The sequence below is a fragment of the Xenopus tropicalis genome, chromosome 7 (genome assembly GCF_000004195.4).
Source record: "Xenopus tropicalis strain Nigerian chromosome 7, UCB_Xtro_10.0, whole genome shotgun sequence".
NCBI classification, from domain to species: Eukaryota; Metazoa; Chordata; class Amphibia; order Anura; family Pipidae; genus Xenopus; species Xenopus tropicalis.
Window position 1 is genome coordinate 718,753 of NC_030683.2, and position 16,631 is coordinate 735,383.

Consider the following 16,631-nt stretch of genomic DNA (forward strand, 5'->3'; position numbering starts at 1 on the left):
TTTTAGACTGTAAGCTCTTGTGAGCAGGGCCCTCCCCCTAGTGTCTCTGATCCTCATCCAACTGTAACTGTAACCATTTGTGTGAATGGTTTATATGTTACATGTTACTTTGTACCCCTCTATTCTGTATAGCGCTGTGTGAATTGTAATTAATAATAATAATAATAATAATAATATAACTGTATAGTATAAAGTATAATATGGTTTTTGCACTGCACTGTATGTATGTGAAATGTAATATGGTCTGATTCTTCTTCTTTTTTTTGGGGGGGGGGGGCATTTAATGTGCAATTTTGCCTCGTGTGTATATTTTATATGTGATGACAATAAAGCTGATTAGACTTTTTCTATCACTTTAGTTTTCATGCCCCACAGCTGCCAAGCTGCAATGCCCAGTCCGGCCTGTAGGTGTCTCCCAACCCAATGGGTTCTATGCCAGCTGTTCCGCCACTGTCTGTGTCTGTGCTACTCGCAGCGCAGAAATACTGGGCAGCATCGTCCGGTTCCGCTCCGGTCACGTTCAGCTCAGAATTGTGGGTGTCATTTCTCTCCAGGTGCCACCTCGCCCCATATTCACCCTCCATTTTCCCATCCTTGGCACCAGTTGACCAGACCATGAGCGTCAGGCCTTGCCCAGGTTTCTGTTGGTACCAGAACATGTTGAAATAGTCGCTGGCAGACTGGTGACAAGGGATCAGCACCGACCCGCCTCTCCTCACTAATACAAGCCTTTTGCTTTGTGTCACCGTTACTTGGCCAAAACCTGCGGAACAACAAAAACACAATTCTCTGAGCCCCATTGGACCCCTATAGGTACTGCCCCCCCAATTGTATCTAAATGTGGCACCTTACACCCCTAGCAGAACCTCCATTAGATTGTAAGCTTATGGAGCAGCTCCCATTGGGTCAGACTTACAGGCTGGAAAGACCAACAGAATCAGGCCCAGAAACCCCACCATTTCTCCTGCAATGACGAAGGGGCCGAGTGTTTGGCCCCCAAATTATAAGAATGTGAGTCTCATAGGCCCCTGATTTGCTGCCTCAGCAGCAGTCTCATTGGTTCTGAGCCAATGCCACACCCCCTCATGTGACTGACAGTGTCCCAGGATACCGGCAATTAGAGCACGTGAACCCCCACCCACCTACATACCCTATATACACTGCTGGGGGGCAGTTTAGACCTCTGTGCCAAGAGCAGCTCTGAATCTCAGTTCCAACAGCTGCCCCTTGTTTTGCCTCATACTGCCCCCCAGCACCCCCCTGCACACACACAAACCCCAGCCCCCATATTTAACCCCTCGAGTCCTTGCCCTAAAAAAGGACCATTCTCGGTCTCTCCCTAATGGCAATGTCCTGTATTCATACCCCCTACGCCAGTTACTGTGTCAGTTCCTAGTTTTACCCCTGGGGGGCAGTTTATGGTTTGTCCTGCACACAAGACATTGCAGTAGGGAACATGATACCCCCAGCCTCATACCCCGCCTGCTGATGGCCAGGATGCCCCAATGCCCCAATGGTAAACCCATCACTCCCCATTCAGTCTCCTGTGTGGTTGGGCCCCTACAATTCTCTGCAACATGAACTGTTTTTTTTTTTTTCTCTTGGTTTGTACTCGGGGGGGGGGGGGGGGGGGGGATAGAGGGAAATATACGGTAAAGCTGTTTCTGAGAATCAAATTCACACAAACCACATCGGCGCTGCCGTTACCTACCGGATGCACCAGGTGTTACTCTGCTCCGAGCGCCTCATTGTCTTTCCTGCAAACATGGAGCCCTAATAATAACTGCCGCTTCCCACTCCCCCCCCCCCCCCCCGTTATACCTGCCATAGAGATACCAATGGGGTCGTTACATTCATTTATCTAATGAACTTTCCTTCCATGGGTTCCTGCAGCTCAAACAGGAGATTCACTGCCTGGAAGATCTCGTCATCAGCATAGGAAGGGGTTCCTTACTGTAAGGGCAGTCAGTCAAATTGGGAATGGAATATATTTATCAGTATAGTTAGTAACTGAGTAAGGATGTTGTTATTTTGGGGTCAGTAAAGACCCCCCCCATATGGCTGAATTGGCAGTTGCCCTGCTGGGGGTGTTTCCTGTAGGTGGGTAGGTAGGTTAGTAGCAGAGGCAGTTGCTTGGTATGGGGGGGGGGTTACTGTGTCTCAGTGCTATGTGGGGGGGGTGTCTCTCAGTTCTGTACAGGGTGCCCCCCTCCCTGTGTCTCAGTGCTATGTGGGGGGGGGGTCTCTCAGTTCTGTACAGGGTGCCCCCCCTCCCTGTGTCTCAGTGCTGGGTGGGGGGGGGGTCTCTCAGTTCTGTACAGGGTGCCCCCCTCCCTGTGTCTCAGTGCTGGGTGGGGGGGGGTCTCTCAGTTCTGTACAGGGTGCCCCCCTCCCTGTGTCTCAGTGCTGGTGGGGGGGGGGTCCTCTCAGTTCTGTACAGGGTGCCCCCCTCCCTGTGTCTCAGTGCTGGGTGGGGGGGGGTCTCTCAGTTCTGTACAGGGTGCCCCCCTCCCTGTGTCTCAGTGCTGGGTGGGGGGGGGGTCTCTCAGTTCTGTACAGGGTGCCCCCCTCCCTGTGTCTCAGTGCTGGTGGGGGGGGGGTCTCTCAGTTCCACACAGGGTGCCCCCCTCCCCGTGTCGCTGTGGGTGCTGCTGGCACAGTAGTAGGTGGCACCGTCCCGGGCAGAGACAGCAGAGATGGACAGGACACTGTGCTCCACAGACTCGGGGGTGATGCTGAATTTGCCCCCAGGGAACCCTTCCTCCATCTCTATGGTACTGGTGGTGTAGGAATATCCCATGAGCACCAGGGCTCCGCCCCCCTCCTGTCGGTACCAGAACTTGCTGAGCTTGGTGCTGTCACTGTGCCGGCACTGAATGGTGATGTTACGGCCCGACTGGGCCAGCAGGAACCCCGGCGTCTGTACCACCGGCTGCGCCGCACAGACTGCTGGGAAACAGAGTGCAATGAGAACTGGGCAACTGCACTCACACTTATACTCATCTGCTTACACTCACACTCAGGCTTATACTCACACTCACACTTATACTCATCTGCTTACACTCACACTTACACTCACACTCAGGCTTATACTCACACTTATACTCACACTCAGGCTTATACTCACACTTATACTCACACTCAGGCTTATACTCACACTAAGGCTTATACTCACACTAAGGCTTATACTCACACTCAGGCTTATACTCATCTGCTTACACTCACACTCAGGCTTATACTCACACTCAGGCTTATACTCACACTCACACTCAGGCTTATACTAACACTCAGGCTTATACTCACACTCAGGCTTATACTCACACTCAGGCTTATACTCACACTCAGGCTTACACTCACACTCAGGCTTACACTCACACTCAGGCTTATACTCACACTCACACTCAGGCTTATACTCAGCTGCTCACAGTGTGGCCCCCACAGGGCAAGGAAGAGGCACAAAATGGGCCCCATCTCTCCAACATCCACAGACTCTGAGGGCTGAACCATTTGAGCTCCCGGGGGCCCCAAGCAGGAAATGACATCACATACTCTTCTGACATCATTAGCCAATCAGCTGTTAAAGGGGAAGCAAAGCATCTTCCTAATTGTTCTGCTCATTCGTTTGCCCCTTTACCTCTGGCATTAGGGCCCAGCAGCCATGTTTAATAAAGTGCCATGAAGGGAATTTGCCCCGCAGTTGGGGGAGATATTTACCCCAGGGTAACAGTTGACATGAGAGCTCAGCGAGGAGAGGGCACAACTCTCACATATTAAATGGGGGGGGCAGGGGGTCCCACCTATAGCTCTGCCCCTTATTCTGTAGGAACATTTGCCAATTATGTCACATGGGGGACACCTAGTGGCCAAATTAAGTCACTACCAGCCTGGATACACACACAATATAGTGAGGGGGTCTCTAGATCCCCACATGTCCATTTAGCCATGTCTGGCTTAGGGGGGGTCACTGTTCTGTATGTACTGGGGGGGGGGGGGGGCAGCAGAGAAGCTGACGGCTCAGTGTGGTAACCCCACAGAACAGAAATAACCAGCTGTATCCATTGCACTCTCCTGCCCCCTATGTGCCATAGTTTTATGGTATCTCTCTGTACAGGCTATGAGCAAACTTAGGGGGCTGTTCCTGCTGAATTGTGCTTAGTACAGGGGAATCCCTATGTGCCATAGTTTTATGGTATCTCTCTGTACAGGCTATGGGCAAACTTAGGGGGCTGTTTCCTGCTGAATTGGTGCTTAGTACAGGGGAATCCCTATGTGCCATAGTTTTTATGGTATCTCTCTGTACAGGCTATGAGCAAACTTAGGGGCTGTTCCTGCTGAATGTTGCTTAGTACAGGGGAATCCCTATTGTGCCATAGTTTTATGGTATCTCTCTGTACAGGCTATAAGCAAACTTAGTGGGGCTGTTCCTGCTGAATTGTGCTTAGTACAGGGGAATCCCTATGTGCCATAGTTTTATGGTATCTCTCTGTACAGTCTATAAGCAAACTTAGGGCTGTCCTGCTGAATTGTGCTTAGTACAGGGAATCCCTAGTGCCATAGGTTTTATGTATCTCTCTGTACAGGCTATGGGCAAACTTAGGGGGCTGTTCCTGCCTGAATTGTGCTTAGTACAGGGGAATCCCTATGTGCCATAGTTTTATGGTTTCTCTCTGTACAGGCTATGGGCAAACTTAGGGGGGACTGTTCTGCTGAATTGTGCTTAGTACAGGGAAATCCCTATGTGCCATAGTTTTATGTATCTTCTGTACAGGCTATGGGCAAACTTAGGGGGCTGTTCCTGCTGAATTGTGCTTAGTACAGGGGAATCCCTATGTGCCATAGTTTTATGGTATCTCTCTGTACAGGCCTATGAGCAAACTTAGGGGCTGTTCCTGCTGAATTGTGCTTAGTACTGGGGAATCCTATGTGCCATAGTTTTATGGTATCTCTCTGTACAGGCTATGGGCAAACTTAGGGGGCTGTTCCTGCTGAATTGTGTTAGTACAGGGGAATCCCTATGTGCCATAGTTTTATGGTATCTCTCTGTACAGGCTATGGGCAAACTTAGGGGGCTGTTCCTGCTGAATTGTGCTTAGTACAGGGGAATCCCTATGTGCCATAGTTTTATGGTATCTCTCTGTACAGGCTATGAGCAAACTTAGGGGGCTGTTCCTGCTGAATTGTGCTTAGTACAGGGGAATCCCTATGCAGACTATGGGCTGTACTGTAAGTGTAGGAGGGAGGGGGTCTCTGCTGTACAGGGGGGAGTCTCTGCCTGTTTGGGGGGAGGGGGGGTCTCGGTTCCACACAGGGTGCCCCCCTCCCCGCCTCGCTGTGGGTGCTACTGGCACAATAATACGTTGCTGCGTCGCTGGGGGACACGTTGGTGACAGTTAGAGCAGCCGATTGGGCACTTCGGGGCAGGATGCTTATTCGCCCCTCAAACTCCTTTTCCAGATTGGGCTTCTGGGTGGTGTGTACTGACCCAATGAGGGTGAGGGGTCGGTTCTTCTCCTGTCGGTACCAGAACTTATAGAGGAACCCGGAGTCGGGGTGCTCACACTCAAGGGTCACGTTTGCCCCCGGGGGAACCAGAACCAGCCCCGGAGTCTGAGCAACATCCGCCGAGAGACAGACTGTGGGGCAGAGACAGAACCTGTGAGACCGGTACCGACCCATACTCACACTCACCCACTCACCCACTCACACTCACACTGTGGGGAAGAGACAGAACCTGTGAGACCGGTACCGACCCATACTCATACTCACCCACTTACACTCACACTGTGGGGCAGAGACAGAACCTGTGAGACCGGCACCGACCCATACTCATACTCACACTCACCCACTCACACTCACACTGTGGGGCAGAGACAGAACCTGTGAGACCGGTACCGACCCATACTCATACTCACACTCACCCACTCACACTCACACTGTGGGGCAGAGACAGAACCTGTGAGACCGGTACCGACCCATACTCATACTCACACTCACCACCTCACACTCACACTGTGGGGCAGAGACAGAACCTGTGAGACCGGTACCGACCCATACTCACACTCACCCACTTACACTCACACTCACACTCGCAATTACACTGTGGGGCAGAGACAGAACCTGTGAGACCGGTACCGACCCATACTCACACTCACCCACTTACACTCACACTCACACTGTGGGGCAGAGACAGAACCTGTGAGACCGGTACGCGACCCATACTCACACTCACCCACTTACACTCCACACTTGTGGGCAGAGAACAGAACCTGTGGGACCGGCACCGACCCATACTCACACTCACCCACTTACACTCACACTCACACTGTGGGGCAGAGACAGAACCTGTGAGACCGGTACCGACCCATACTCACACTCACCCACTTACACTCACACTGTGCGGGCAGAGACAGAACCTGTGGGACCGCGTACCGACCCATACTCACACTCACCCACTTTACACTCACACTCACACTGTGGGGCAGAGACAGAACCTGTGGGACCGGTACCGACCCATACTCACACTCACCCACTTACACTCAACACTCACACTGTGGGGCAGAGACAGAACCTGTGGGACGGCACCGACCCATACTCACACTCACCCACTTACACTCACACTGTGGGCAGAGACAGAACCTGTGGGACCGGTACCGACCCATACTCACACTCACCCACTTACACTCACACTCACACTGTGGGGCAGAGACAGAACCTGTGGGAACCGGCACCGACCCATTACTCAAACACTGCAACTGGCACCACTTACACTCACACTGTGGGGCAGAGACAGAACCTGTGGGACCGGCACCGACCCATACTCACACTCACCCACTTACACTCACACTCACACTGTGGGGCAGAGACAGAACCTGTGGGACACCGACCCATACTCACACTCACCCACTTACACTCACACTGACACTGTGGGGCAGAGACAGAACCTGTGGGACCGGTACCGACCCATACTCACACTCACCCACTTACACTCACACTCACACTGTGGGGCAGAGACAGAACTGTGGGACCGGCACCGACCCATACTCACACTCACCCACTTACACTCACACTGTGGGGCAGAGACAGAACCTGTGGGACCGGCACCGACCCATACTCACACTCATACTCACACTCACACTGTGGGGCAGAGACAGAACCTGTGAGACCGGCACGACCCATACTCACACTCACACTGTGGGGCAGAGACAGAACCTGTGAGACCGGCACGACCCATACTCATACTCACCCACTTACACTCACACTCACACTCACACTGTGGGCAGAGACAGAACCTGTGAGACCGGAACCGACCCATACTCACACTCATACTCACACTCACACTGTGGGGCAGAGACAGAACCTGTGAGACCGGGCACGACCCATACTCACACTCACACTGTGGGGCAGAGACAGAACCTGTGAGACCGGCACCGACCCATACTCATACTCACCCACTTACACTCACACTCCACACTCACCAACTGTGGGGCAGAGACAGAACCTGTGAGACCGGTACCGACCCATACTCATACTCACACTCATACTCACACTCACACTGTGGGGCAGAGACAGAACCTGTGAGACCGGCAACGACCCATACTCACACTCACACTGTGGGGGCAGAGACAGAACCTGTGAGACCGGCACCGACCCATACTCATACTCACCCACTTACACTCACACTCACACTGTGGGGCAGAGACAGAACCTGTGAGACCGGTACCGACCCATACTCACACTCACCCACTTACACTCACACTCACACTGTGGGGCAGAGACAGAACCTGTGGGACCGGCACCGACCCATACTCACACTCACCCACTTACACTCACACTCACACTGTGGGGCAGAGACAGAACCTGTGGGACCGGCTACCGACCCATACTCACACTCACCCACTTACACTCACACTGTGGGGCAGAGACAGAACCTGTGGACGCGGTACCGACCCATACTCACACTCACCCACTTACACTCACACTCACACTGTGGGGCAGAGACAGAACCTGTGGGACCGGTACCGACCCATACTCACACTCACCCACTTACACTCACACTCACACTGTGGGGCAGAGACAGAACCTGTGGGACCGGTACCGACCCATACTCACACTCACACTCACCCACTTACACTCACACTCACACTGTGGGGCAGAGACAGAACCTGTGGGACCGGCACCGACCCATACTCACACTCACCCACTTACACTCACACTGTGGGGCAGAGACAGAACCTGTGGGACCGGCACCGACCCATACTCACACTCACCCACTTACACTCACACTACACTGGGGGCAGAGACAGAACCTGCTGGGACCGGGTACCGACCCATACTCACACTCACCCACTTACACTCACACTGACACCTGTGGGGCAGAGACAGAACCTGTGGACCGGCACCGACCCATACTCACACTCACCCACTTACACTCACACTGTGGGCAGAGACAGAACCTGTGGGACCGGCACCGACCATACTCACACTCACCCACTTACACTCACACTTGTGGGGCAGAGACAGAACCTGTGGGACCAGGTACCGACCCATACTCACACTCACCCACTTACACTCACCACTGTGGGCAGAGACAGAACCTGTGGGACGGCACCGACCCATTACTCACACTCACCCACTTACACTCACACTCACACTGTGGGGCAGAGACAGAACCTGTGGGACCGGTACCGACCCATACTCACACTCACCCACTTACACTCACACTCACACTGTGGGGCAGAGACAGAACCTGTGAGACTGGCACCGACCCATACTCATACTCACACTCACCCACTTACACTCACACTGTGGGGCAGAGACAGAACCTGTGGGACCGGTACCAACCCATACTCACGCTCACCCACTTACACTCACACTCACACTGTGGGGCAGAGACAGAACCTGTGGGACCGGTACCGACCCATACTCACACTCACCCACTTACACTCACACTCACACTGTGGGGCAGAGACAGAACCTGTGAGACCGGCACCGACCCATACTCACACTCATACTCACACTCACCCACTTACACTCACACTGTGGGGCAGAGACAGAACCTGTGGGACCGGTACCGACCCATACTCACACTCACCCACTTACACTCACACTCACACTGTGGGGCAGAGACAGAACCTGTGGGACCGGTACCGACCCATACTCACACTCACCCACTTACACTCACACTGTGGGGCAGAGACAGAACCTGTGAGACCGGTACCGACCCATACTCATACTCACACTCACCCACTCACACTCACACTGTGGGGCAGAGACAGAACCTGTGGGACCGGTACCGACCCATACTCACACTCACCCACTTACACTCACACTGACACTGTGGGGCAGAGACAGAACCTGTGGGACCGGCACCGACCCATACTCACACTCACCCACTTACACTCACACTGTGGGGCAGAGACAGAACCTGTGGGACCGGCACCGACCAATACTCACACTCACCCACTTACACTCACACTCACACTGTGGGGCAGAGACAGAACCTGTGGGACCGGTACCGACCCATACTCACACTCACCCACTTACACTCACACTCACACTGTGGGGCAGAGACAGAACCTGTGGGACCGGTACCGACCCATACTCACACTCACACTCACCCACTTACACTCACACTCACACTCACACTGTGGGGCAGAGACAGAACCTGTGGGACTGGTACCGACCTGGTACCCGGAGATATTAGCCCAGTGTGCCTACACTCACACTCACCCCTACACTCACAGGCACTGCCCCCAAAGCTGGAGGAACAGCCCCAGCCCCATAGGAACAGCCACTAATGCCCCACAGCCGCCGGGGACTCTGGGATACAGGGAGTGGCACAAACACTCAGGCCCCGGGTTCTTTATACACAGGAGACATGTGACCCCCAACACCCAATCAGCACCCATGGGTGGGGCCCCTCTCAGATCCATGCGGTTGTGGCCCCCACCCTGGTGTCACAGAGAAGAACACACTGACCCCCGGCAGGAGAGACGAGATACCCCCCCAAGGGGGCAATTAGTTACCCCATAAACTCACATTAATCCAATGTCCCCCATTGCTCTTTGGTCTCCCCACAAACTGGCAGTTAGGTAAAATGTAGCCAATCAGATCAGCAGGGCTCCTGGGGAACCGACAGTCACTGCTTAAAGGGGAAGCGTACCTTCATTAGCAAAACTGTAATAAAGTATTATATGTTCCTTGGGCCTGGTACCGGGGGGTACTGGGGGGCAATAAAGATCAGAAGGCTACAGCTCAGGCTTATTCTGCCCCCCCAGTAACGGGGTGGGGGGGGTCTCCCAGTTCCGCACAGGGTGCCCCCCTCCCCGTGGCGCTGTGGGTGCTGCTGGCACAGTAATAGGTGGCGCTGTCCCGGCCCGACACTGTGAGGATCAATAGGAGACTTCTCTCAGCAGTTTTGGGCTCAATGATGGTTCTGTTGGAACCGAATTCTCTCTCCATGTTTGGGCTTTGGGTGCTGTATGTGGACCCAATGAGGGTGAGGGGTCGGTTCTTCTCCTGTCGGTACCAGAACTTATAGAGGAACCCGGAGTCGGGGTGCTCACACTCAAGGGTCACGTTTGCCCCCGGGGGAACCAGAACCAGCCCCGGAGTCTGAGCAACATCTGCTGAGAGACAGACTGTGGGGCAGAGACAGAACCTGTGAGACCGGCACCGACCCATACTCATACTCACACTGTGGGGCAGAGACAGAACCTGTGAGACCGGTACCGACCCATACTCATACTCACACTGTGGGGCAGAGACAGAACCTGTGAGACCGGTACCGACCCATACTCACACTCACCCACTTACACTCACACTGTGGGGCAGAGACAGAACCTGTGGGACCGGTACCGACCCATACTCACACTCACCCACTTACATACTCACACACTCAGAGACAGACTGTGGGGCACAGACAGAACCTGTGAGACCGGTACCGGCCTGGTACCCGGACATATTAGCCCAGTGTGCCCACACTCACCCACTCAGAGACAGAACCTGTGAGACCGGTACCGACCCATACTCACACTCACCCACTTACACTCACACTCACACTGTGGGGCAGAGACAGAACCTGTGGGACTGGTACCGACCCATACTCACACTCACACTCACACTGTGGGGCAGAGACAGAACCTGTGAGACCGGTACCGGCCTGGTACCCGGACATATTAGCCCAGTGTGCCCACACTCACACTCACACACTCACACTCAGAGACAGAACCCGTTGGACCGGTACCAGCAGAACACTTCCCAGACACAATTCTCTCTCCCAGTGACCCGAGTGCCTCTCTGAACAGCATTTTGGGTCCATATCAGTTGGGGTTAAAATTAAGTCTTAAAAAGCTCTGGGCCCCTGTCACCCCAACCCTCACCCAGCACCCCCATATGGATCCTGCCCCCCCTCCTCTACTCACAGTGCAGCCCCAAAATCTGAAGGAGAAGATATAGGGTTGGTGCCATCCCTGGGTATCAGGAGCTACGGGCACAGCAGCTGGGGGCACAGACTGGCACAGTCACCCACAAACACCCTCAGCTTCTCCCCTTCCAGTTGTTAAATGTGTGGGAGGGGGGTTACAGCCCAGGAGGGGAGGAGCCTGTCTGTGCTGGGGGGGGGGGGTTACACAGCCCAAGAGGGGAGGAGCCTGTCTGTGCTGGGGGAGAGATTACACAGCCCAGGAGAGGAGGAGCCTGTCTGTGCTGGGGGGGAGGGGGTTACACAGCCCAGGAGGGGAGGAGCCTGTCTGTGCTGGGGGGGAGGGGGTTACACAGCCCAGGAAGAGAGGAGCCTGTCTGATGCTGGGCGGGGGAGGGGGGTTACACAGCCCAGAGAGGGGAGAGCCTGTCTGTGCTGGGGGGAGGGGGTTACACAGCCCAGGAGAGGAGGAGCCTGTCTGTGCTGGGGGGGGAGGAGGGTTACACAGCCCAGGAGGGGAGGAGCCTGTCTGTGCTGGGGGAGGGGTTACACAGCCCAGGAGGGGAGGAACCTGTCTGTGCTGGGGGAGGGGTTACACAGCCCAGGAGGGGAGGAGCCTGTCTGTGCTGGGGGAGGGGTTACACAGCCCAGGAGGGGAGGAGCCTGTCTGTGCTGGGGAGGGTTACACAGCCCAGGAGGGGAGGAGCCTGTCTGTGCTGGGGGAGGGGGGGGGGGAAGTGTCTGTTTTCCTGTCAGTTCTGCACAGGGTCCCCCCCTCCCCGAGTGGCTGTGGATGGTGCCGGCGCAGTAGTAGGTGGCACCGTGTTGCCCCGAGACCCCCGTGATGCCCAGGGCGCTGGTGTCGGCACTGTCAGACTTAATGGTTATATTCCTGCCCAGGTAGGTCATTTCCATGGTAGGGGCGCCCCCCCTGTACGAGTGGCCAATCAGTGCCAGCGGCTGCGCTCTCTCCCCCACGTACCACAGAGTGTTGCTCAGGCTGCTGTCTCTCAGGCGGCACCTCAGGGAGACGTTTGTGCCCGGGGGGGCGACGAGCAGCAGCGGCTCCTGCAGGACACGGGCATCTTGGCACAGACCTGTGGGCAACACACACACTGGTTACTTATTATCCCCCCCCCCCGGTATCCCAGCTAAATACTACTGGCACCCCCCCAGATACCCCCTCCCAAGGCACATGGATTACTGGGGTCCCCCCCCATTATGGGCTCTCTGGGTGCCAGGGAAATTAATGTGCCCCCCCAGACTGCATAGTGTACAGGCAATGGCACAACGGGCACAATGCCACTCAGTATTAGTGCCACACAGCCAGTGTTTAAAACACCGCTGCCCCCCACTGTCCCCTTACAGAGCCCCCCCACTACTGCTCCCCTTACAGAGCCCCCCCACTACTGTCCCCTTACAGAGGCCCCCCCCCCACTACTGTCCCCTTACAGAGGCCCCCCCACTACTGTCCCCTTACAGAGGCCCCCCCACTACTGTCCCCTTACAAGCCCCCCCCACTACTGTCCCCCTTACAAAGCCCCCCCCCCTACTGTCCCCTTACAAAGCCCCCCCCACTACTGTCCCCTTACAGAGGCCCCCCCACTACCGTCCCCTTACAGAGCCCCCCCCCCCACTTACAGAGCCCCCGCACAGGAGCAGCAGCCACAAGGGGCGACCCATCTCCCTCTCACAGACAGTCCCTGCTGGTAGGGTGGGGGCACCTAACCCTGTCGCACTGAACAGGAAGTGACATCACCCAAATGTATGAACCACGGGGGGGGGGGTAATTAAAGCTCACAGTAATAAAAAAAAATGCAAATCTCTCATTAAACTCAATTGGTGAGAAATTTACTGGAGCAAACTGAGCAATACCCTCTACCTGTGCAACAGAGCTTGCACTCATCTCTCAGCCTGACCTACAGAGCTTGCACTCATCTCCCAGCCTGACCTACAGAGCTTGCACTCATCTCTCAGCCTGACCTACAGAGCTTGCACTCATCTCTCAGCCTGACCTACAGAGCTTGCACTCATCTCTCAGCCTGACCTACAGAGCTGCACTCATCTCTCAGCCTGACCTACAGAGCTTGCACTCATCTCTCAGCCTGACCTACAGAGCTTGCACTTCTCTCAGCCTGACCTACAGAGCTTGCACTCATCTCTCAGCCTGACCTACAGAGCTGCACTCATCTCTCAGCCTGACCTACAGAGCTTCATCTCCCAGCCTGACCTACAGAGCTTGCACTCATCTCCCAGCCTGACCTACAGAGCTTGCACTCATCTCTCAGCCTGACCTACAGAGCTTGCACTCATCTCTCAGCCTGACCTACAGAGCTTGCACTCATCTCCCAGCCTGACCTACAGAGCTTGCACTCATCTCTCAGCCTGACCTACAGAGCTTGCACTCATCTCTCAGCCTGACCTACAGAGCTTGCACTCATCTCCCAGCCTGACCTACAGAGCTTGCACTCATCTCTCAGCCTGACCTACAGAACTTACACTTCATATACTAGTGTTATAGTGTGAATGGGACGTGCAAAGTGTCCGTATGGGCAGTCAGAACCAATGAAATGGCTGTAAGTGACTGTGGGTGTTGGGCACAAGGGTGGGCGCTGGGGTGGGGGTGCTGAGCCCCATGGGATCCCCCCTTCCCTGATCTCATTCTGCCCTGAGGGTCTCACCCCAGAGAACTGGGCACCGACTCTGTACAAACCTGCCTGGCACTGCCCCCCCCGTGGGAAATACCTGAAATACCCAATTAGATTGTGGCCCCAGAGTCTCGTCAGTTTGGAACCAATACACCTTTATATGGGTTTCCACCAATCACAACGCCCGCTGTTGGGTGACACAGTGCCGGGTCACTAGTGGGGTAAAAGGGCACTTTGTAGCGACCCCTGGGGCAATACCAAGCGCCACTCACTGGGGCAACTCAGTGCAGAATAAGGGGGTCCCTTCTAGCAACTGCGGAATGGCCGGCGAATAAGGGGTTAACATTGAGTGCCTATGGGCCCCCCTGTGAGACCGCTGGGGGCTCTTACCCATGGGGGGCTCTTACCGCATTCCTCTGTGGGGGCTTTATTTCTTTATTTGCCCACAGATACAATGATAAATTGGGTTTATACTGCACCTCATATTGGGGTTCATTCCCCATGTACAGGGTGTGCCCCCAGTAGCCCCCAGTGACCCCCAAGACAATATGCTGAGCAGTAACATTACACTGTCAGGCTGCGGATCTCATATACACAGACTTCCCTTCCCTCTGATAGGCTGATAATAAGTGGCCTATTGAGTTCAGCAAATGGGACAGCTATATAGCGCCACCTGTGTCGGGCAATGGTATTGTGGCTACTGAAATCCCCTCCGTGTATGGATCCGACCCACTGCCGGACTCTCTGGATCCGACCCAGGCCCGGGCTAGTAATGTGGGGATTGTGGCTAATTCCAGTCCCACTGGCCCAGTTCTACCCAAACTGCTCGGTACCGAGGAACCGCCTTTATCTTCATTTCTACAGAAAGTATTTGTGGCGCTAATTAGTCGCTGCCTGCTGCAGCCTGCACTGGTTTCCATGTAACCGCTAATTGGCTGGGGGAGGGGGGGTCGCACCCAGATGCCGCATGTCTGTGCGACTAACACGCAATTAATATCCCACAAGCTACAGGAATGTATGAAAACTCGCAGTCACTTAGATGTCGCACAATAAATGCATTCGGGGTGCACTGGGCCCATAGCGACACCCCTAGTTCCCGGCTCACCCCAGACTGGGGTTAGCGCTGTTTTATTAGCGCCAGTAGCGCAGCGCTACTCAGAACCCAGCGGAGTCTGCAGCAAGTGAATAAACCGCTGATGGTTATGGGCCCGGTTACACGGCAGGGGGCGCCGCTGCTACAGAGACGCAAATACATTAGTAGTTCAGCCTCTCTTTGCCCAAACCGGGCAGTTTCTGCGAAGTTTTACCCCAATCACCTCCCCTGGTCATTTAAAAACTGCCCCTTTATTTATTTCCCCCGACTTCTCATTATAACCCCCCACCCCCCTAGTGGTTCCGCCCAACTTGCCCCCGGACAGTGATTGCGCCCCCAGGTGTGGGCTCAGCTCCGTGGGACAAACCATTCCCGGCCGGGGGGGGGCGCCCCCGGAGAAGCCCCATTATCCCCCCCCCCCGTACCTGAGTGCGGGGTCCCTGTAGCTTCCAATTCCCTGGTTTCCTCGGCCGACTCCAGTAGCACATTAATCGCACCGATATCGTCCCTGTCGCTCCCGATTGACCCCTCCACCTGCGGCCGCGAATGGCACCGGCCGGGGAATTAGAGGGGAACCGGGACCGGCCCAGGCAGAGAAATGGATTCGGAACCGGGTCAGAGGGAGGACGAGAAGCGCTGTCAGCTGGGTAACAATTTATATTTAATTCCCAATTATCTGCGTTATTAGCCCTAATTGCCCCTTATTATCACCCCAGCGGGGGAAACAGGGGGAGCAGCAGTGTCTGCTGGGAGTTTCTAGCTCTTAATTATCCGCATTAACCTTAATTACCCCAACAATGGGCCCAGAGGGGGGCAAGTAGCAATGGCAGCTGGGTATTAACTTAATTCCCCAGTATTGGCATTATTAGCCCTAATTGCCCCTGCTGCCCCATTATTATTACCCCCAGCCCCTTGGGGAAATTACCCCTAACTAGTTGCCCTGAATAAGGATTGTGTTGTGGAAGGAACCAATGGAGGGGTAATTGTGGGAACAGCCCGGGCAGAGGGGCCCCTGGGGGGGCCGGGGGTACATTCACTCAGTCGGGGTGCATTGGTTCCTATGGGGCAAGCCACATGGCTATAGACTGTAGCACAGAGTAGTGGAAATGGCCCCCGGGGCCCACAGGCTGCAAACACATTGGCCCCTCGATGCAGATGGGGGATTCTGGGATTATTTGCAGTTGGTCTGTTTCTTTTATGTTTATGGTTTTTGATTCATTTTGCTCTGCAGTTTGGCATTTAAACCGTTATCTGGTTGCTAGGGCCCCTGTTACTGTAGCAACCATGCAGCAGGGTGAATGTCAGGCTGGATAGAGCATTGGGGACCCCCCCCTGATAGAATGGAGAGTGATTTACAGGGAAATAAAGAAGACCAACTGCAAATGTTTTACCCCCACTGAGTAGAAGTATCTGCCCCCCCCCCCCCCAGATCCTGGCACAATAGTTGTGATACCATTTGTGGCCCCTA

General features: G+C 54.8%; 1 long non-coding RNA gene and 2 gene segments (V, D, J or C); all 3 read right to left on the reverse strand.

Moving 5' to 3' along the window:
* Window positions 1–336: 336 nt before the first annotated feature.
* On the reverse strand, window positions 337–1,120 carry LOC101730620. The segment is given in 1 exon segment: window positions 337–1,120. A coding segment is annotated over 1 exon segment (438 nt).
* Window positions 1,121–2,545: 1,425 nt separating this feature from the next.
* Window positions 2,546–3,839, reverse strand: LOC100493691. The segment is given in 2 exon segments: window positions 2,546–2,946; window positions 3,426–3,839. Coding segments are annotated over 2 exon segments (483 nt in total).
* A 1,513-nt stretch (window positions 3,840–5,352) lies between these two features.
* Window positions 5,353–15,673, reverse strand: LOC116412108. 2 transcript variants are annotated; one of them, XR_004223555.1, is made up of 3 exons: window positions 15,589–15,673; window positions 12,405–12,519; window positions 5,353–5,633 (listed from the first exon to the last, which is right to left on the reverse strand). It is a non-coding gene; the product is annotated as an uncharacterized LOC116412108 (long non-coding RNA). The 2 variants fall into 2 exon arrangements; XR_004223556.1 differs by lacking the exon at window positions 5,353–5,633 and adding an exon at window positions 10,352–10,640.
* Window positions 15,674–16,631: the final 958 nt, after the last annotated feature.